Consider the following 23,799-nt stretch of genomic DNA (forward strand, 5'->3'; position numbering starts at 1 on the left):
ATGTGGTATTTTGAAGTGAAGGAGAGGAGGAGAAAACTGTTTGAAAGCATTTTGTGTCATAATTTCTTTTTTTGGGAAATAATTTAATCTGCTGCCAGAGGTCAGTCTGAACATTAGCCATCCTTATAACTAACACCTGACCATATCAGATGTGCAGATTTGAGATTTCTTTAATGTACTAAACAGTATTGAATGTGTAACGGAAGTGATTTTGTTACCAAGTTAACCAGTTCCAGTAAATGTTAAGTAATTAGGTAAAAATGGCATTATTTGGAATGTTAACTAGTTGTTTTGGATTTAATTTCCAGTAGTGTCTTCCTACATTTTCATGTATAAACTTGCTGAAATCTAATCTCTCGGAATTACTCATCTGGCAGTCAGTTAAATATTTTTGTCTTGCTAATATAGTTATGCAAGTGTTCTCTTTTTCTTTACAGAGGACAGTTTGAAGAACTTTGTGCCTCATTTTTAAATAGAGTGGAAGCCCCTTTAAAAAGCATTATGGAACAAGCTAGTACGTGACCTCCTTAATGTTTGTAATCTTAACTATATTTTCCAATTCCATATGTAACGAGTCCAAAACAAGTGTAAATTTTCAAGTGCAGTGAGAAAAGTGGATTAGGGGTATTTCAAACAATTTGAAGGTGTAATTCAGTGCTCATTTCAGAATTTTTTAATCTCAAATTTTATAGTGGAAGTTACATAATTGGACTTGTGCTATAATAAATGGTGGGTACATTGAAATTCAACTTGGAATAATGGTTTTGGCTATTGCGTCATACTTCATTTATACTTCAGAAGGAGCATTGTTTAAACTTCAAACTTTTATTGCTAAATTGATTTTGATCATTTCACTGGTTGACAAGACTACTGTTGTTCACATTTAAGTTGCATCTTAGCTCAGGCTCCTGTATTCAACATTATCAAACAGTCATGAAGAATGGTGAAATACTTAAGTTTCATGATGGTGCACATATGCTAAACTTTTCTCATTAATTCCCGTAGTGTTTTATTTTTGAAGCATAGCATTCATCCTGCTCTGTCAACTGAATGTGTGCATTGTGTCTCACCTGTAATAAATTGACTTTACGTACTCACCAGAAATTCTTCTTTTGACTTTCTTGGGTGGCTATAATGCATTGGTTAGGCAGATGCTGTTAACCTTTTCTGCACCCTTTCAAGTTTAACAAAGATGTTACCAGGGTTGGATGGTTTGAACTATAGGGAGAGGTTGAATAGGTGAGGGTTATTTTCCCAGGAGCATTGGAGAATGAAGGGTGACCATGTAGAAGTTTATAAAATTGAGGGGCATGGATACAGTGAATAACCAAAGTCTTTTCCTCTGGGTGGGGGAGTCCAAAACTAGTGATTAGAGAGTTAAGGTGAGAGGGGAAAGATGTAAAAAGGATCTCTGGCAACCTTTTCACACTGAGGGTGATGTGTGTATATGGAATGAACTACTACAGGAATTGGTGGAGGTTGGTACAATTACAACATTTAAAAGGCATCTGGGTGGGTATATGAGTCAGTGGTTGAGCGGAATATGGGACTAGATTAATTTAGGATATCTAGTTAGTATGGACGACTGAAGGGTCTGTTTCCATGCGGGTAAATCTTTGTGCTTGTGTAGTTTGTGGCTAGCTTTAGAATATTTTCAATTAGACTAGTTTCGAGTCTTCACTTGATATGTGTTAACGATAGTGACATTATAAAGGCAATAGAAGTTATACTTAAAAGACAATCCAAATAAGTTGAGCATATCTGGGATTTGGATGTGCCAAAGGCCATGAACTAATTTTAGTATACTGAGTTACATTCATTAAAATGTGGAAATAACCAGAGCAATAAAACTATAATATTTTTAATTTCAAATAGAAGAAAAGTGGAAAGAAAACCTTTTTAGGGAATGACTATAGGAATGAAAAAATTCATACATAGAATTTGAGTCATGTTAGTTATTGACTGAGGGAGTTGAATGATATTGAAGGTAAACAAGAAAATATTGATCCACAATTAGATCAAACCTTGACATATCAAATTATTGTTGTGGTTCTGTTCGCCGAGCTGGGAACTTGTGTTGCAGACGTTTCGTCCCCTATCTAGGTGACATCCTCAGTGCTTGGGAGCCTCCTGTGAAGCGCTTCTGTGATCTTTCCTCCGGCATTTATAGTGATTCGTATCTGCCGCTTCCGGTTGTCAGTTCCAGCTGTCTGCTGCAGTGGCAGGTATATTGATTCCAGGTCAATGTACATATTGATTGTATCTGTGGATGAGTGCCATGCCTCATTCCCTGGCTGTTCTCTGTTTGACTTGTCCTACAACAGTAGTGTTGTCCCAATCGAACTAATGATTCTATGAGCTACCTAAAGTGCACAAACCAGACATCCCACTCAGACCCATAGTATCACTACCAGGGACACCTTCACACAAACTGGCTAAAGAACTACAACGGAAACTGAAACACCTGATCAGCGGATCCAGACACTCTATACAATCAACACAGGAATTCTTGGACATCATCAAATATACACATAGACAAGGAAGAAACTATGGTCTCATTTGATGTTCACCTCTATCGGCAAAACCCTAGTCAAAGAAACAATAGCCAACCTGCTGGACATATCGAATAGACAACAAGACTGTGAACCTATCAACAAAGACTGCATACTCAAATTACTGGACCTGTGCCTCAACACACTTCACATTCAACAACCAAATATATGAACAAATCAAGCACACCCATGGGCTCAACCATCTCTGGACTCATAGCAGCGACAGTAATGCAAAGGTTGGAACATTCTTACTCCAAATTCAACCCAAACTCTGGGTCAGATATGTAGATGATACTTTTGTAATCATTAAAAACACAGAAATAGGGAGCACACACCGGATCATCATCGCCACACTTGGAGGAATCCGATTCACTAGAGGAAGAAAAGGACAACCAACTCCCATTCCGAGACGTGTTGGTACAGAGAACACTGAATGGAGAATTCACCACAAGGTTATACAGGAAAGCCACACACACTGACCAAGTCCTAAACTACGAAAGCAACCACCCCAACACAAAAGAAATTGCGTCAAGACACTATTCAAAAGTACACCAGAACTGCAAAAAACAGGAAGAACACCAATACAATGTGTTCGCCAAAAACGGATACCCCTGCAATTTCATCAACAGATGCCTAAGGGAAAGACAACAAATTGAGGACATGCCACAACCCAAAGGATTAGCCATACTACCATACATCAAAAACATTTCTGAACTGACAGACAGACTACTGCGACCACTAGGACTCATAACAGCGCACAAACCAACAGCCACTCTCAGACAACAACTCACCAGGACGAAGGACCTGATACCCAGCATGAGCAAAACCAATGTAGTGTATAAAATCCCATGCAAGGACTGCACAAAACACTACATAGGACAAACAGGAAGACAGCTAACGATCCACATCCATGAACACCAACTAGCCACAAAACGACATGACCAGCTATCCTTAGTAGCCATACACTCAGATGACAAGCAACATGAATTCGACTGGGACAACACTACTATTATAGGACATACCAAACCGAGAACAGCCAGGGAATTCCTAGAGGCATGGCACTCATCCACACATTCAATTAATAAGCACATCAACCTGGACCCAATATATCGGCCACTGCAGCTGGACAGCTGGAACTGATAACTGGAAGCGGCAGATACAAATCACTAAATGTCGGAGGAAACATCACAGAAGCGCTTCACAGGAGGCTCCCAAGCATTAAGGATGTCACCTAGACAGGGGACGAAACGTCTGCAACACAAATTCCCAGCTCAGCGAACAGAATCAGAACATCGAGCACCAGAGCTACAAATCTTCACCTTTAGGGGTGAAAAGAAATTATGGTTAGTCTATAGTTCTGTGGATAATAAATCTACTATTAAGAATAAATTTGAGGCCTGTTTGTAGAACAGTTATCTAATAAGCCAACAATGATATTTTGGGACTGTAAACTCTGATGTGGACCGAGACTTCCTAAAGTCATGTGGTACTGAGGAAAGGCTATTTGTGAGCTTAAAGCTCACATTGTACTCAACAGGTGATAAAATGTCGCTTGTATATTTTCATAGTTTATTTTTTCCAGGGGAACTACCTTCTGCAGTGTCAGCTGTGCAATAGAGATGCACTTTGGGATACAACTAATGTAATTCAGAGTTTGACAATTGACAATTGTCACTCAGTGCAAAGTTAGTGGCACTTATTTTAGTCATATTGTTTAAAAATGCTATATAGCTGAAGTAAATCAGAGGCAAGGTGGAGTTCAGTGAGGATTTTGAACCTGATGACTATCTTTATGATACAGTATCCCTGGTTTAATGAAGGATTGGAATTTTGTCTAGGCTTCTTTATTATGCTGAAATTGAGATGATGGTTCAAATTGAGACAAAGCATGAAGGGAGAAGGGCTGAAGCTGAAAAGTTCATTGCTTGTGGGGTAGGAAGTTGCTCTGTCAGTTGACTGCTGAAATATCACCTCCAAGCCAGTAAAATTAGTGGAATCTAATACAGTAAGACATGGGATCTAACCAAAATGAATTTAATTTTACTGGCTTTTAAGATGAAGGATATTAAAACTTTTATTTCATGTGATTTTGGACTGGGATTTGGGAAAGGAAGCAACAGGAGGTTATACATAAATATTTTCAAAACCTGTAGAAAATTTACACATTGCATTCCATGTAAATTCATTTTTTGGTCATAGTAGTTTTTGGTGCATTGTATTTCTGGAAGATTAAACAACAATATCAATGCCAACTGTACTAATGTATTTTACCTGGATAAACAATCCAAAGTTGTGTTATAAATAAATTTGCACTTGTGAAAATATTATTTTCAACCTCTGCATTTTGTTTCCAGTTTGAAAACAGATCAATGTGGAGCTGTCATATTAGTTTTATTTTGTAACGTTGCTATGTTTATAGGTTTTAATTGTTTCATTAGTCTGTTGGATGTCAATTGTGTATGCATGTAAGATGTCTGATTTTTTGAAATGAGAATAATGCAAGCTCATGTTTAAATCAAGTAATTTTATTACAAAATAACTGTTAATTTCACATCACACCCAGATGGAAAATAAATATTTTAATTCTAATCTGTTATGCAAAATATTTTATGCATTGCAAAATCTTGTTAGTAAGTAGTGAATTCTGATTGTAGAATTGCAGGTTGAAGACATCTACTCTGTTGAAATTTTGGGCGGGGCAACAAGAATTCCAGCAGTGAAAGAAAGAATTGCCAATTTTTTTCTCAAAGGTTTGAGCACAACTCTTAATGCAGATGAAGCTGTAGCACGAGGATGTGCGCTGCAGGTAAATATTTGGCCAGAATTTTGATCCTGTATAAACTGGTGAGAGGCGATTTCCCTTTGCCTCTAAACAATAGCCATCTTTTTTGTTCTGAATCCTTTACATTGTTACTGTAGTTAGTTGTTTTAGTAGTGGAACAAATGGCATAATTTTTATTATATAAACAGTAATTAACAGACTTGCCAAAATGTGCACATGTTTTGGAATAAACTTGAATTAAAATTTCAACTAACCTGTTTAGGAAAGTTAGGAAATATTTTAAGTTACCAAGCATTTACAATCTGGGAGTAACACTCAGTCAAGATAAAATGGTATTTACCACTTGGTTTGAAAATCCTCTTCAGGGGAATTATGCATGTGGTTCCTATCTGTTTTAATTTGCTAAGGGAGTGTCTATCAACAGCTTTTTAGTGTAGTTCATACCATGAATCTGTGTAATCATTCCAGTTTACAATAAATTTTTTTTCTCATTAGAAAAAGCTCAAATCTACAATGAGTAATATTTGAATAACCTGTACAGAATAGGATCCGAATCAACTGCTAAGTGTTAATTAATTGATATTGCATAACAAGAAAAGATAGTCTGATGTTATGGAACTAGGATAGAGACCAATAATGGTCTGATGTCAAATTTTGGTTATTTATGTCCCCATAGGAATGGACATACAACTTGCTATTTTGCCAAATTACCTCAGTTTTTCTAACTATACCAAGAGCTTTCTACTTCTACAATATTTACAGAAGTTTAGGGTTAAACCGAAGAAGGTTACCTCCAATTATAATAGGATCTTGATCAGATGGGCCAGTGGGCTGGGAAGTGGCAGATGGAGTTTAATTTAGATAAATGAGAGTTGGGAAAGCAAATCTTAGGACTTATGGTAAGGTCCTAGGGAGTGTTGCTGAACAAAGACCTTGGAGTGCAGGTTCATAGCTCCTTGAAAGTGGAATTGCAGGTAGATAGGATAGTGAAGTAGGTGTTTGGTATGCTTTCCTTGGTCAGAGTGTTGAGTCCAGGAGTTGGGAGGTCGTGTTGCAACTGTACAGAACATTGATTAGGCCACTTTTGGAATATTGCATGCAATTCTGGTCTCCTCCCTATCGGAAATATGTTGTGAAACTTGAAAGGGTTAAGAAAAGATTTACAAGAATGTTGCCAGGGTTGGATGATTTGAGCTATAGGGAGAATATGAAAAAGCTAGTTCTGTTTTCCCTGGAGTGTCAGAGGCTGAGGGGTGACCTTAGAAGTTTATAAAATCACTCAGGGCATGGATAGGATAAGTAGACAGCGTATTTTCCCTGGGTTGGGGGGAGTCCAGAACTAGAGGGCATAGGTTTATGGTGAGAGGGGAAAGATGAGACCTAAGGGGCAACTTTTTCATGCAGAGGGTGGTACGTACATGGAATGAGTTGCCAGAGGAAGTGGTGGAGATTAGTACAGTTGCAGCATTTAAAAGGCATCTGGATGGATATATGAATATGATGGATTTGGAGGGATATGGGCCAGGTACTGGCAGGTGGGATGTCTCGTCAGCATGAATGGGTTGGACTGAAAGGTCTGTTGCCGTGCTGTACATCTCAATGACCACATGACTCTAAGTTGCATGCTTTGTTTTAAGATTTGAGAATGGAGTTTTCAAACTTAGTCTTCGGAAGATGTAATATGCTTTGCACATTGTAAATTTTTCTTCTCCACCCTACCTTACCCAGTGTGCAATTCTGTCACCGGCATTTAAAGTGCGTGAGTTTTCCATCACAGATGTGGTTCCTTTTCCAATCACTCTAAAATGGAAGTCTGCAACTGAAGGTGTGGGGTAAGTCGTTCTTGTATGAAGTACCTTTTGTTTTAACAATTTTAACATTGTTCCCTGTAGTAATTCTTGTTAGTGCTGTCATTTTCTTGTGTGGAGGGCATTGTTTAAGTTGAGTGCTGATATCAGAATTGATGGACCCCGCAGTGAGAAACCCAGGTTTAGACACTTGTTTATCTCCACTCCCCTTCATCTCACTCACCTTTTAAACAGCATACAATCTTGTGATTGTGCTAAAAATCACAACATATGATGACTGACTTTCATTCTCATCTACAAACAACCACCTAATTAGCTTCTGAATGTATATATTACAGCATTGCAGATATTGCCACAATCTATCATTATTCACTACAGTTTGCTGTTCTTTAATATTCATGTTTTTTTTTCCCCAATCTGATCCAATTTCTCTAGCATACAGCATCACATCCTCTACTTGATTATATTAGTGTAAAATATTTTTTGGTTTGGTTTCTAGTTAGATTTCAACTCTAGCTGGTGTTTCCGTAGAAAATAGACTGGACATCCAAAATAGTTTTGTGCCACGTGGTAGTACCAATGGCTAGTTCTACAGCGCTTTTAACTACATAGAAAACAGATAACAAGCCTGTATGGACAAATTTGATTTTGCACTGTCAAAGTGCAAACCAAGCAAAACTAACATGGAATAATAGCATACTGATTAAAAACCAAAAGAATTGCGGATTTTGTAAATCAGAAACCCACTGCTGGAAAAGCTCAGCAGGTTTGGCAGCATCTGTGAAGAGAAATCAAAGGTAGCATTATTGGTCCAGTGACCCTTAATCAGAACTGATGGTAGCTGGAAAAATATTGGTTTGTATGTAGAAAGGATGGAGGGGAGGGGATAAGGAGTAAACAATACAGCACAAACAGAGGAACAGTTCAACAGAAAGGAGTCAGTAGTGACCTGGCTAGGTAAGTGAATAGCTGTTCACGGAGATTTATTGGCTAACATTAGTGTGTAAAGGCAGACTGTGATAACGAGGCCTGGTGTGTGTGGTGGGGGTCTAGGACATGGAGTTCACCTCCTATAATTCTTGAACACCTATATTGAGTCCCCAAGTGGAAAATGTGTTCTTTAGTTTGAACTGAGTTTCCCTGGAGCACTGCACTGAATGCTCAGGGTCACTTTTTGTAGGCAGAACATAATGTTCTGGGAAAAGATCGCCCAGGCCATACTTCATTTCCCCAGTGTAGAGGAGACCACGTTGTGAGCAATGAATGCAGTGGACGAGATTCTGAAGTGCTTTGCCCAGAAGATATGTTTGGACCCATGGATACTGAGAACATGTTACAATATTGGCAATTGCAGTGGAAGGTGCTGTGGAGTAGTGTTAGGAGTGAAGGAAGAGTGGGCCAGGGTGTCCCAGGGGGAACGCCCCCTGCAGAAGGTGGGCAAGGAGGGGAATATGTAGCTCACTGGAGGTGCTGAGAATGGCAACTGATGATCTGGATGTGGATGCTGGTTGGGATGGTAGGTAAGGACACGGGCAGCCCTATAGCTGTTTGAAGAGGGAAGAGAGGGGGTGAGGGCAGAAGCGTGGGAGATGAGTTGGCCCTGATTGAGGGCTCTTAGCATTCTGAACTTCAGATGTACCTGTAGCATAGACACATTTGTTCTCCTATTAATCCCAATAGAACATATTTGGCATTCAAGCAAGGACCGTTCTCTTTGTTGCCATGTAGCACTGCTGAATATGCATAGATGTCTTATACTGTGTGGCTATGCTACTAAATTGAATACAAGCAAGTAGACCGGTAGGTACAACAACTTTTACCAGTTCTAGGATATGAGCCATTGTGCACTCTGGGATTTTTTGTTTCCATTTTATGTAAGGACTAAACATGAGAATACATTACAGATGTATGATGAAAAGAAGTATACTCTGTATGATTTTCTTGAATATTAGAAAACTAGAATGTAGGTGTGCAAGTGGTGAACTGCACATCACCCAGTTCTTCAAATCAGAAAGCCCTGTGAACTGGAGACCCCAGCTCATCCCAGCAACACCACAAAAAATACAAATGTGCTCACTGATCAGATTTGAATTCACTGAAAGCTGTTACTAATCTGGTGCCAATTTGCAAACTGCAGCATTCCTTTTTTGAAATTGATGGAACTGTCAATTGATGCATAAGACCTTACAAAGACCTCACTTTGAAAATCAGGTGAAACTATTATCTTGACCAATTATGGAATGGCATGGGGTGGCACTGTTTCCCCTGTATATTAATGCACATAAGGCAGTTTTGAATGCTGATACCTTTTACATTTATTTTAAAAGTGTCAGAGTTACAATATTAAATATCAGTGCTATCAATCTGAAATAATTGCAAGAGAACTGCCTGTAATCACTCTTAAATAATAGGCTAATCAGTACTACTTTTGATTTTATTGATATCACTTGATCTTTATATATTTTGGATAATGCAAGTTGTACTAAATCTAAAATAGAAGACCAGGTAAATGATTCTGGGTTTTAAACATAGCATGCCCGAAACGTCGATTCTCCTGCTCCTTGGGTGCTGCCTGACCTGCTGTGCTTTTCTGGCAACACATTTTCAGCTCTGATCTTCAGCAACTGCAGTCCTCACTTTCTCCATGTTAATGCAAAATCAAGGAAATTATTTTGAATTGTTAGATTGCACATGAAATATTTATAGTTCTCGGCTCTCATTAAGGGAAGGATATCAAAGTCATGGAAAGGTTGCAATAAAGATCTATTAACTTATCATGGTAAGTTGTTTGTTCCAGTTTCTGAAATGTGACCAAATATTAACATGGTGCTACATTTCTAAACAACTCAATGTGAGCAGACGATATCTTAAAGTTTTAGTGAGATTAAATTGTTATTTTCTAAATTGTTTCTGAATGTATGAATTCTTTGACAGAGAGTGCGAAGTTTTCAGCAAAAACCATCCAGCACCATTCTCCAAAGTCATTACTTTCTACAAAAAAGAGCCTTTTGACCTGGATGCATATTACAGTAATCCACGGGAAATTTTATATCCTGATTCCAGAATAGGTAAGGCAATAGTTTCATGTCTAACCATGAAAATGTTTCTAAAGCAAGTGTTCATGCTGTTAATCATACATCTTAAAGCACTTACTGAATTCAGGATATTCCACTGATACTCTTTTGACTATTTGTAAATAAGGTGGAGGTAGTTTATTTGTTTATTATGAACAACAGTTTAACTATGATACAGATCCTAAATGGACAGAAGAATGCAATTTGTGGCAGTTGGGGACAGTTGACTGATTCTAGAGGTCAAATAGCTTGTTAACATAGTGTTGACAGAATTGTTAAGAAACTCTTTTCTGGGTTGTCCTTCTGAAGAAAACAGTGCTATAATGAATTGATAATGTACTTGATTTGCAGGGTAGGTACCTAACCCAATGTCAGTCTTTTGGTTGAACTTTTCTAATTGATGAATATAGTATAGGTACCCAAGATGTCAATGGTCATTTCCCTCCCAATCAATTCCTGGCTGGAGGTCAGCCTTTCAGTTTGTCGTGTTGAGGCCTGTGTCTTGGCCTCTTCATAAGTATCTGCGTAAATAAAGGGGTACACAGGGTACTATCTTGCCAAATTTCTAGTTGTTAACACAGAAGACTCTGAAATATCAGGCTTATCTGTGCGTTTCCCAAAAGAGAAAACAGTTTTTTCTGCTGTGCTATGCCAATTAAAGTGCATAAAATATTTCCATACTTATTCTGGAATCTATAATTTAAGGATATAGATTAGATTTCATACAGTATAGAAACAGGCACTTCGGACAATAAGTCCACCCTACAAAGGGTAACCCACCCAGACCTACTTCCCTACCCTATGTTTGCCCCTGACTAATGCACCTAACACTGGGCAATTTAGCATGGCCAATTCACCTAACCTGCTGGATTGAGAGGAAACCAAAGTGCCTGGAGGAAAACCAGCAGACACAAGGAGAATATGCAAACTCTACACAGTCGCCAAAGTGCGAATCAAACCCGAGTTTCTGGCGCTGTGAGGCAGCAGTGCTAGCCACGGAGCCACCATGCCACCCATAAAGTCCGAATGGTCTCATTTCTTACGGCTTCTTACTGTCCATGTGCAATCCCACTCCCCCATCCACTTGGAAAGGAAATCTCCTTGCTAACCAATTTCAAATTAGCTAAGATATGCCATGCTTCACAAATTTCTTGTTCTATAAAGTGATCATATTTCCCCAGACTTGATTTATAAATAGGAATCTAGGAAGTGGCAGAGGATTGGAAGAAGAGTGTTTGCTGACACTAACTGTGAGTAACTACGTGTGCGCTCAATTTGGAATGCTTGCGTGCAGAGTTTCAAACACGATCATGTAGACTTTACGTGTGATGTCTTGCAGAAGGTAGTGTGATTTTGACCTCTGGTTCAGTGGTAGGGAGTTGGGGAAAGAATCTCCTCTCCTGAGTAGTGGGTCACCCATTTAAGGGGCAAGATTTTTTTTTGATGGATCTGTGGAATTGTTTACCATAGAGGGGTGTTAAGTCACGGTCAAGGCTAAGATAAATGGACAAATTTTAATTAAGGGAATCAAAGTTTGTGGGTAAAGTGCAGGTGAGAATGATCAGATCAGTCATAATTTGTGGCAGATTGGATTTGAAGAGCTTTAGGCTACTTGAGAAAAGGTAAGGGAAAGTCAGGGGACCATAGTCTGGTGAGCTTGATGTCACTGCAGGGTAAGTTCTGAGGGACACTATTTTGCATGTATTTGGAAAGGTGGAGACTGATTAGGGATAGTCGTCATGGCTTTATGCTTGGACAATCATGTTTAACTCAATTGAATGGTATTTAATTTAGATAAATGAGGTGTTGCATTTTGTTAGACAAATCAGGGCAGGACTTATACACTTAATTGTAAGGTCTTCGGAGTGTTGCCGAATAAAGAGACCTTGCAGGTTCATATTTCCTTGAAGGTGGAGTCACAGGTAGATAGGGTAGTGAAGATGACATTTGGTTTGCTTGCCTTTATTGGTCAGTGCATTGAGTATAAGAGTTGGGAAGTCATGTTGTGGTTGTGTAGAACATTGGTCAGGAAGGATGCAGAAAAGATTTACAAGGATATTGCTGGGATTGGAGGTTTTGAGCTATAGGAGTAGGCTGGGGCTTCTTACCCTGGAGCATTGGAGGCTGAGAGCTGCTCTTACAGAAGTTTATTAAAACATGAGGGGCACGGATAGAATGAATAGCCAAGATCTATCTTTTCCCAGGAAAGTCCAAATCTAGAGGAAATATGTTTAAAGTGAGAAGGGAAAGATTGAAAAAGGACGTAAGAGGTAACTTATTCGTGCAGAGGGTGGTGTGGGTATGGAATGAGCTGCCAGAGGAAGTATGGAGGCTGGTTCAATTGCAACAATTAAAAGGCATCTGAATAGGTTTGTGAATAAGAATGGTTAAAAGGGATAAAGGCCAAATATTGGCAAATGGACCTAGATTAATTTAAGATATCTAGTCGGCATAGACGTGTTGGATCGAAAGATCATTTTCTGTGCTGTACAGCTGTATGACTGAATTACCTACTCCGACTCCTCCCCGATCGTATGGTCTCATAATGTGCTAACTCTGCTGAAATGATGTGATCGCTGTTGACTCGGATTGGCATTCCTTTCCTGCAAATCATATCACTTAGATACTCCTTATTCTTTTGCAGGACTGCTCATTTCTAGGCTGTTGAATTCATGTTCATCCAATTAAAACAACCAGTTATTCATGGACTTTAACACTTGTCAGCTGTCCAATCATCTGCATCTATCTTGAGGCTAATATTGTGGCTGCTTATTTTTCCTTATCCTTCAACTGTCCCAACCCAAAATACTTTTTACCTTTAATTTTCCTCCCTCTGTTCACCATCTTAATTGTCTTGGCTTTTTGATGTTTTCTCTGACGGGTCCTTGATCGCTAAAATACTATTACCCTTCAGGTTGCAATACCTTTTTACTATCATTCAGCTTGTCAAGTATCTCCATATTCCTGGGACCTGTTTTTCAACACTGCTTCATCATGCAGTCTGAGTTAGCTACCATGCACCAAGTATCACGTTTTTACGTTTGCATGGAGCTAATCAGTCTTTTAATCCTGTATTGGGATTTCACATTCAAAAGTCACCTTTACATGTTTCCCTATCTGATGGATGTGGTTATCGGTGATATTTTTCCCTAAAGCTTTAGTCTCAGCAATATTTGCGTTCATATCTAAATCAGAGACCACATTGAAAAGCTGTCTTTCACATTGTGTCTATTGTTTCTGTACATCTTGTGTTCTATTTATCAAAGGTTTACCGGGTCCATCGGGGTTATCATCTGTCTTTCTAACCAACTTTTCACTAAGCTTTCATTTGCCTTCAAAAGGTTGCACCATTCAATAATTCTCAAATGGAAACAAACTTTATTTAAATGTAATTTTCTTCCACTGAAGATGTGTATATTGTCTCACACACCATTCTGGTAAGCCTTGTAAACTTTCAGGTAATCTTCTCAGGATATTGGTGTGGAGGGTGGTAGTGACTGTAGATTTTTGTTTATATCACTTTACAAGGTCCCAATGACTGTAAAATTCACTTTGAAATTCACTGCGAAAGGCAATCAAATTCACTTCTCTCAAACAATGAGCAAGAGGACACATCACCAAAAGAAAGCTGTCGTCTTATTTGTATGTCAAATTGATAGCCTGTTGAACTACACCCAGTTCAGTTATTTCCGTTCATATCTGCATTTTTATGTTTAGGGTGTAGGTTTGCTCGCTGAGCTGTAGGTTTGATATCCAGGCGTTTCATTACCTGGCTAGGTAACATCATCAGTGGTGGCCTCCAAGTGAAGTGAAGCTGTTGTCTCCTGCTTTCTATTTATATCTTATGATTGGGGTTCCTGGGGTTTGTGGTGATGTCATTTCCTGTTTGTTTTCTGAGGGGTTGATAGATGGCATCTAGATCTATGTGTTTGTTTATGGTGTTGTGGCTGGAATGCTAGGCCTCTAGGAATTCTCTGGCATGTCTTTGCTTAGCCTGTCCCAGGATAGATGTGGTGTTCCAGTCGAAATGGTGGTTTTTTTTCTTCCGTGTGTAGGGCTACAAGGTAGAGAGAGTAGTGTCTTTTTGTGGCTAGCTGGTGTTCGTGTCTCCTGGTGGCTAACTTCCGTTTGTCCTATGTGGTGTTTGTGGCAGTCCTTGCATGGAATTTTGTAGATGATGTTGGTTTTGTCCATGGGTTGTACTGGGTCTTTTAAGTATGTTAGCTTTTGTTTGAGAGTGTTGGTGAGTTTATGTGCTTCTAGGATTGTGCTGCCACGACAAGCAGACCAAACGCAGCCAGAAACCCTAACCACCTTACCATATGGAAATGACAGCCAGACTACTAAGACCTCTCTGAACTCTATCCAGGTGAAAGATATAAATAGAAAGCAGGAGACAACAGCTTCGCTTCACTTGGAGGTCGCCACTGATGATGTTACCTAGCCAGGTAATGAAACGTCTGGATATCAAACCTACAGCTCAGCAAGCAAACCTACACCCTAAACCTCAACCTGAGCTACAGACCTTGCAAGACGTTTTATATGTATGGTAGGACCAAGGGGTAACTAGGGAAAAAATAGGTCCACTCAATGACAAATTTGTATTGTGCCAAAGGAAGTGGGTGAGGTCTTTTTTAATGAGTACTTTTCATCTGTCTTTACCAAGGCGAAAGACATAGATGATAAGTTTAGAGACGGGTTTGTTGCTAATGTAAGGCATGTTGATATGAAGGAGGAGATGTGTTCAGTGACTTGAAAAATATTTAAGGTAGTTAAGTTGCCCAGCCTGGTGGGATCTATTCCAGAATCCTGAAAGAGGCAAGGGAGGAGGTTGCTGGGTCCTTGAAGACTGGAGAATAGCCAATATTATTCCTTCGTTTAGGAAAGACAACCGGGATAATGAGGAAAGTAGAGGCTGGTGAACTTTACAGCAGTAGTAGGGAAATAATTGGAGAAGATGCTTAAGGGCAGCATTTACTTTCATTTAGAGAAGAATGGACTTATTAGGGATAGTCAACATGGCTTTTTGCAGGAGCTCTTGTCTCAAACTTGATTGTTTTTGAGGAAGTGACAAAGTTGATTGAGGTAAGGCAGTTGATGCTGTCGATGTGGACCTCTGGAAGCTTTGATACAAGTTCCTCATGGTAGGCTAGTCCAGAAGACCAAATTGCGTGGAATCCATGTTGAGTCGGCAAGTTGGAAACAAAATTGGCTTGGCCATAGATTGAGGTAGTTGTGGAGGGGGTTTAAATGAATGGAGGTCTGTGACCAATGGTGTTCCAAAAGGTCGGTGCTGGGACCTTCTGTTTGTAATAAAAATATAAATGACTGACTTGGTTCAAAATGTTGGTAATCTGGTTAGTAAGTTTGCAGATGACTTGAAAATTGGAGTTGTGGATAGTGAGGAAGGATATTAAAGGATTCAGTAGGATATAGATCTGCTAAAATGTTGGGTGGAGAAAATGGCATAGAATTTAATATGGACGTGTGACATAATGCATTTTGGGAGGCCAAATGCAAGTTGATAGTGTGCAGTAAATGGCTGAACACTTAAGAGCATTGATATACAGAGAGATCTTGGGGTCCAAGTCCATAGCTCCTTGAAAGTGATGAGACAAATGCGTAAGGTGGTAAAGAAGGTGCCCTGTTGGCAAGTCATGTTGCAACTGTATAAGACCTTCCATAACTCTGGTCGCTGCACCATATGGAGGATGTGGAGGCTTTGGAGAAGGTGCGGAAGAAGTTTACTAGGATGTTGCTTGGATTGGAGTATGTTAACTGTAAAAAGAGGTTGGACAAATTTTGGATTTTTCTAGTTCGTCAGAGACTACCTTGATAAACATATGTTAAATTGAGGCATGGAAAAAGTGATCTCAGTCTCACAGGGTGGCAATATCAAATACTAGGGGTAATAAGTTTAAGGTTGTGATGAGGAGAGGTGGAATTTTTAGAGGGGAGGTGCCTGTAGCCTGTGCCAGGGGAGGTATCACAATTCATAAATCCATCTGTTTTCAAAGTTGAATTGAAATTGGATTTCTTCCAAACATTTAAGATTTCTAGTCTTTGTATTTTCTGAAATCTATTGTAGTGTTTACATGGGCTGTATGTTTACGTTAACTCCTGCATGAAAATGTACTTTCACCCAGTAGCTTTAAAATATTTTTGCAGCACAAACTGAAAGTATTTGAGATTCATGTTAATTGTTTCCAAAATCTGAGCTATTTCCTCAAACACCTAATATTTTATTAAATATTTTGATGTTTGTGAACAGCATTCTGCTTATTGCACTGCAATAGGATGACTATTTTCCATCTATTGTCCTAAAACTGCCAGCATAAAAGCATCCTAGCCAAATCAAAACCCATCCTTAACTGACCTCTACGAAAAGCCCTTCCCTCAGGAGTTGGAGTTGTGGTGAGGTTTGAAAAGCTTTGTATTTCTTTCTGAGCATGGTACTGTGGCTAACCCTGGAATCACTTGCACCTCCAGTACCACTTTGAAATCAGTCAGACTAAAGTTTTTGAAGTTTTTCTGGTATGAAAGCTTTGGCACTCACTGTCTCAATCAGCTGACAGTTTGTATCCTATACATATACAAGCCTGGATTCATTCCTTCTCTTGATTTCAGTATTGTTTAACCACTTCTGCACATACAACTTGTACTTCTCTTAAGGATTGAGGTTCTATATTCTATGGCAGGTAATTAACAAAGTACATTCCAAATTTTTAAAATTTGTAAATGGGTTTTTTTTGGTCTCACTGATGTTTTCCATTTTTGTACTGTATCTACTTGTAGACTTTCCAAATTGTCAATTAATACTGTGATCTTCAGCCAATTCTGGGATAAGTATTTTAGAATGAAAATGAACTAATCCATAAGTAACCCATCTAGTTCTTTACTTAATTACACTACCATTTGTTTTGATTCAGGTCGGTTTACTATTCAAAATGTGATTCCTCAAAGTGATGGTGAAAATTCGAAAGTCAAAGTCAAAGTTAGAGTCAATATCCATGGTATTTTCAACGTGTCCAGTGCATCACTGATTGAGAAACAGAAACCAGATGGAAGTCAGGTTGAAGATGTTCCGATGGAAACTGATCAACCCTCTCGTGGCACAACAAATGCAAAAAACGATGATCAGGTATAGTGTACAAAATAGTGAACATGTTAAATCCTAAACTTGCAGTCTTTCAAATTCCAGGGTATGTATTGCTGTCATTTTGATTTGATTAGATTAGATTACGTAGTGTGGAAACAGGCCCTTCGGCCCAACAAGTCCACACCGGCCCGCCGAAGCGCAACCCACCCATACCCCTAACCTAACGCTACGGGCAATTTAGCATAGCCAATTCACCTGACCCGCACATCTTTGGACTGTGGGAGGAAACCGGAGCACCCGGAGGAAACCCACGCAGACACGGGGAGAACATGCAAACTCCACACAGTCAGTCGCCTGAGGCGGGAATTGAACGCAGGTCCCCGGTGCTGAGAGGCAGCAGTGCTAACCACTGTGCCACCATGCCGCCCCATGGTGCTTTGTTCTTGGAAATTTCACTTTGATAGTAACCCATTTAAGCAAAAGTATAGAAATAATCATTCCTTTTTTAGTATTATGTATGTTAAATGATTTGCATTTATGGGTGGTTGAGTCTCAAGAGTCTGTGTATTTCTTTACATTGTTCTGACACCTAGGACAGCAAGCCAAACTAAGTCAGCTTCGCTATTACTGGAGTTGCAGCATAATTAAAGTGGAATATCTATGACCCCCTCAATTTCTGAAATTTTCCTGATGAAGCTTTGTGAATAACAGAACTTGAACTCCAAGTTTGTATCTTTAAACAAAAATGAGCAGTTTATTATTAATCTATCTTTAGCACAGCACAGCAAAGCTTAACAATGTAAGCTAATTAAAGTCTAATTAGAATCAGTTGTCCTTGATCGTAAATCTCTCTCGCGCTCGCTCGCTCTCTCGCGCGCTAACCCAGCGTGTCCCTTTTATATCTTTCCCCCTCATCTTTAAGTCTATGCCTTCTAGTTTTGGATTGCCTTCCCCTAGAGAAAAGACCTTGGCTACTCACCCTATCCATGCCCCTGGTGATTTTATAAACGTCTTTAAGATTTTCCATCAGGCTATGATGTTCCAGGTAAAATAGCCCCAGCCTATTCAGCCTCTCCCTATAGCTCAAACCACCTTGGCAACCAGGAACAAATCCACCATGAGATTGGACACTTGCAGGGGAGGGCACATCTGTGAATAGACTGTTTTCAATTAGAGAACAGGCAGTGCAAAGTCTCAGTTGCCACACCTTCATCAATGTCACCACTGTTACTGGGCCACCCTCTTCAGTGAACTGCTAGCAAACAGTTTGCCTGCCCCAAATATCTCAACATTGGGTTACAGATATGATGAGTTTGTGAAGGGTGATTTTACCAATACAAATTCAGGCTAATTCATGTCTAGCTATGATCTTGTAAGTGTTACTGGAAAGCTTAAAATGACAGTGATTCAGTGGAGCAAGAGATAACATTTTTCCTTTGAGTTCATTGGTTGTGGTTTCAAACCTGCTAACTTATACATTTGGAGAGTAATCTGTTTAAATGGAAAAGACCATTCTGTGATTGAGAGAATAACTTTGCAGCGCTCTTGAGCACTTGGGATCCATCTTGTTATATTGGTGATAGTTCTGAAAGAATTGGTATTTGAGCTATACCGGGTTCTGTCACAGCATGTGGCTGACAAATCAGTTTGACTTTGACACAACCTCCTGATGCAAGCATGTCTTTCCCCCCCCCCCCATTTGTTAGGACTAGTTAATATAAGTCTTTGCGACCTGTATGCAGCTGTTGAGGTCTAATAAAATAGATCTTCATGGCCCATCATCACCACAGTCAACTGAATAGAGTAACAAAGGAAGGAGGATTAGTAGCGCCATTATAGCAATAGCACAAGCCATCAGTGTTTCATACTTTGGCATCATATCATTTTGCCATATGTACCATCTTGACTGAGTTTGACAATTGCAAGGAATAAGAAGGCATATCAGAAAATCGGACGGTTTCAGAAATTAAGCATACACAAAGATAATCATAGTACAGGCTATCTCTTTGCCTTATGTTGAGATTTATCTTATTTTAAATAAAATCAGGTTAATATTTGAGCACTAATAGGCGATTTTGCATAAAAATACTTCCATCTTTCTTTTATTGAAATTACATTTGTTTGCACTTCCAGTAGTGAGTAGTCAGCCACTTCCTTGGAGTGCATTTTTACCAATGTACTTTTGGTACTTTTCAATTTTTTTTTAATATTAATGCAAACTGATATGTATTTTACATTTTAAGGGTTATATGCAAGTTGATCAGGAAGAAGTGCATTCACAACAAAAAGACCAACCTGAAGAGCAGAATGAAGCCTCTCAGGCCCTACGCACTGATAATGAAGAAAAAGTTGGTAAAACCATATATATTACACAAAGTTTTCCATTTTCTATAATTTGTGTTTCATAACTACTTAATTCTCTGCAGAATGATCCAGCTGTAGAAAATAAACAAGATGATAACACAAAACCCAAAATAAAAGTGAAGAGTGTGGACTTGCTGATCCAAAGTGATCTGCCCCAACAGCTTAGTCAGGATCTCCTCAACAGCTATGTTGAAATAGAGGTATGTACAACATTGAATCAATGGATTATCCAGAATCTTGTATAACCTTTGTGTCATATCTGCTGTGTAAAGTTATAACATTGTTTTTCCTCTGGATATGGTTATGGTCATCTTATAATTGCTCTGAAAGCTGGCATGAGGATCATCTTGAAGTGTTGCAGGTTTAATGAAACGTAGTGGTGTGTTAAGCCATTCCAGAAGGTAAAGTGCCAGCCATGTTAACATGGGATTTAAGTCACATAAGCCAAACTGGGTAAGAGTAACAGCTTTCCTTTTCTAAAAGATATGTGCACTTAGTATTTCCCACAAGTCTCACTGTTTCATGTTCATTCTTAGGCTCAGTATCACTGGCAGAAGTAAGCCTCTAAAGTGAAAGGTGAGGGGGTGGGTGTATGGTGGCGGATGGTAAAGGTGCGAACAAGAAGATCTGCTACGGATGAGAGGGAGCATGTGCTGATGGTAGAGGTGGGCATCATACTGGGTGGGGGTGGTGGCATGGTGGAGTTTGTGGTTGGAGTTGGACATGGGCAAGGGAAGTGAGTCTCTTTCACAATTAGTAGTTTTGCCTATGGAAGTGGCAAACGGACATGCTATTCCCAAGCAAGCAAATGCAGAGAACCCAGCCTAACCTTTGTTTCATTTTACTAGAGGTTTTTTTTGTAAACACAACTTCTTGAAAATTACTTTCTTGAGATTTATAAGCACATGTTGTACAGAACTTTTGCTTTGGTACAGGTTTTGCATAAAAAGAATAAATCCTAATTTATCTTATTTCACAGGGTAAGATGATTATGCAGGACAAGTTAGAAAAAGAAAGAAATGATGCCAAAAATGCTGTTGAAGAATATGTGTATGAGGTCAGAGACAAGCTTTATGGAATTTATGAAAAATTCATCAGTGAAGCAGTAAGTAGTTTATTCCAAACAATTGATTCATATCATCTTTTACATTGCTTCAGTTCATATGCCAGACTAAAATAATTCAGTGTCAAATAGTCTCGTAAATATGCATTCTGGTTACCTCTGAATATTGGCAGATATCTGGGGGTGCTTTGCCTTTTTGGCTTTATAGCTGGGTGATAAGATGACCAAAATCAGAGAGCAGAATTAAAATGCATAATGTTTTGAATAAGTATGTAGCTGGACATTTTCCTTTCTGACACGTTCCTGTTTCTGTGCTGCAGGCACTATTGCTTTACTGCAAGCGGTTTCTGAAAGTATAAGTAATAGCATCATTATTTACATTCAGTAGTAATAATTGACCTGATGGAAGAGGCAGCATCTCCAAATCAAATTTACCTTCGGTGGCACACAGGCTTCTACTTGCAGCATTGATGAGTGAATATTATTTAAGCAGAAATAGTCACCCTTTCATCACCCTAACCCAACAGCGTTGAGATCTATAAAATGAAGATGTTTCGTAGTCTAGTTTTCTACTTGTTAAAATCATTTGGCATAAAGATAGTTTAACTGGCCTTTTGTGTTCTTGTCTGGCTGTCACCAAAGAGGCTTGTCACTTTCTACTGAAGGTTTTGATAGTGGAGGTGCGTAAAACTGTTGCAAAGCATTTTACATAAATACTAGAACTGGTAGATAATATAAATGTAAAACAAAAGACTTCATTTCAGTACATTGTCGTGGAAATGAAATCGAATCGACTTAACTCCACTCAAATGCTAGCAAGAGCAACGAAAAAGTTTACTTTGGACTCTGCAGAGCCGATCCAATACATTGGCAAGATGCTGCATGTAAGGGGCACTTAACGACTTTCACATACTCTCTTTATACTAAACCTCGCTTATTCTTATCGCACCTCAAGGCCAAGAGCTTGGAACATTTGAACTCCTTTCCACATATGGAGTTATTTTTCTCATTCCTTGACAGCTGATATGGTAGCTTATTGTCCTTGTACATCTGCTTATGTTTTTTTCTGTCTGTCTACAACACTTTCAAAGGTCTGCAATTCTGTGCAAAGTCAGGTCCTTGCTTCTTTGCCTGTCTATGCTTTTATAGATTTCACAAAAAATGTTAATTTTCCATTACATTTCCCCCCTTTTTTTTGTCATCTTATGACAACAATGACAAAAACAAAAAAAGTACACAGCCAGATAGCTCTACATCAAATTGCTTAGGGAGCACCACACCTTTCCTCAAGACACCATCTATCTGTAACACAGCTTTGTGGTGGTATCGTCACTTGCTCTGGTGTGCCATGTACATATCCATTTTCACACATCTCTCACTTCAACGTTACGTTTTGGTGGGATCCGTGAATTGGATCTTCCTGCTGTTGGGCCTCTGATCGTTTTACCATTTGGTATCCCACTGCACTCATAAGCAAGTGGCGTAGGCAGGTACACAAGCAGGGTCCTATACAAAGCACAAAGGGAGATGAGTCACTGGAACCAGGAGTCATCTGTTGGGGGAAGCGGTCTTATTGCCACCTTCATGAGATTTATTACACTTGTGATATTCTGGGACTCATCAGGAATATTAAAACAGCATGAGGTACCTAACATTTTGCAGACAACCCCTCTTTCAGCCATCAGTATGCCTAGTCCTAGTCGATTTTGTATCACTGCTTCCCTTACTGCCATTAACTCGGTATTGATGAATGCTAGAACTTCCTCCGTCTCATTTGCTAACAATAATACACTATATGTGAGGCAGTTAATCTTGTTTATTGCCACCATTGTCCCTGCTCCCAAGAGAATAGACTACCCAATGTTCGCTCCTGTCCACTCACGCTTCTCCTTCGGCGTGGCCTTTGACTGTAACTCCTGTACATCTGCTGTTGGGGTACAAATTTTTGTCATACACATGTCAAACTAGTCACATGGCAGCTGCCATCCTTACCGCAGCGTCTGCCTTTGCGTTGCCTTGAGAAACTGAATTATTTTTTGTGTGGGCTTCACATTTACACACAGCAATTGATTTAGGCAATAGGACTGCTTCCAGGAAATCTGGCCACGGTGTGATGGGCCTTCTGGTGGTGGTCAAGAACCCCCGTGTTTCCACAGGGTTTCAAAATCATGTACAACCCCGAATGCATATCTGCTGTCGGTGTAGATATTCACTTCATCTCGAGCACTAAATTGGCCCCTTCCTGTGAGAGGACAGGGAATCTGTGGATTGGCTCGGTGCCAGGGTCCAAACCAGTTAGGGTTGGGGCAAGAATCGTGGCTTACGTAATCCTACATGGAGACTTTTCCCTTCGCTGGGTGTTAGTTCAATAAAATCCATCTGTAAATGTTCAAAGGGTCTTTGGGGTTGGGGGTGTGCTGCCTGACTCATCTGTATTCCCCTCACCGAATTATTAGTAGCACAGATAACACATCGTTCACAATATTTCTGGGAGTAATGAGTAAATCCCTTAGTGTACCAGTGTGCCGAAATATTGTCATATATCCTCTCTTTTGACACATGGTCCTTACCATGTGTCAGTTTGTCATAGAATGGGAATAATGATCGCGGTATACAGGGTTTACCATTGGGGCCACACCACACCCCTTCCCTCATGCTGCACCCTGTACTTCCCTTAGCCAATTTACATGCCTCAATCAAGGCAATCAACTCCGCTGCTTGCGCTGACAGATGAGAAGGGAATGATCCTGCTTTTGACTACCTTGTGGGTAGCAACTATAGCATACCCAACATAATTCTGGCCTGTCTCTTTGCTCCTGAATGCTGACCCATCCACAAAAAAACTCCATATCTGTCGTCTGAAGTGATGAATCCTGCAAGTCTGGTCTAGGGCTGCAGATTTCATTAGTTACAGCAACGGTCATGTGGGTCTCCATCTCCTTCTGTAGGGAGAAGGCTTAGCAGGGTTAAGGAAGTTACATTGCTTTGCAATGTTAGGCATCTCTAATAATATTGTATCTGAACCAATATGCTGCCGACGTGTGCTGTCTTCTGCTC

At 39.6% G+C, this 23,799-nt stretch overlaps 1 protein-coding gene across 1 annotated transcript in view; it reads left to right on the forward strand.

The window, feature by feature from the left end:
* Positions 1-23,799, forward strand: part of LOC132833428 (heat shock 70 kDa protein 4L-like) — a 56,224-nt gene that overhangs the window by 21,698 nt on the left and 10,727 nt on the right. Inside the window, exons 8-15 of the mRNA XM_060851688.1 lie at positions 438-514; positions 5,207-5,358; positions 7,063-7,166; positions 10,077-10,210; positions 17,146-17,357; positions 19,559-19,663; positions 19,742-19,879; positions 20,659-20,784. Coding sequence (XP_060707671.1) covers positions 438-514; positions 5,207-5,358; positions 7,063-7,166; positions 10,077-10,210; positions 17,146-17,357; positions 19,559-19,663; positions 19,742-19,879; positions 20,659-20,784 — 1,048 coding nt within the window. The remainder of the gene's footprint in view (positions 1-437; positions 515-5,206; positions 5,359-7,062; positions 7,167-10,076; positions 10,211-17,145; positions 17,358-19,558; positions 19,664-19,741; positions 19,880-20,658; positions 20,785-23,799) is intronic.

This window comes from Hemiscyllium ocellatum, chromosome 36, assembly GCF_020745735.1.
Source record: "Hemiscyllium ocellatum isolate sHemOce1 chromosome 36, sHemOce1.pat.X.cur, whole genome shotgun sequence".
Lineage (NCBI taxonomy): Eukaryota > Metazoa > Chordata > Chondrichthyes > Orectolobiformes > Hemiscylliidae > Hemiscyllium > Hemiscyllium ocellatum.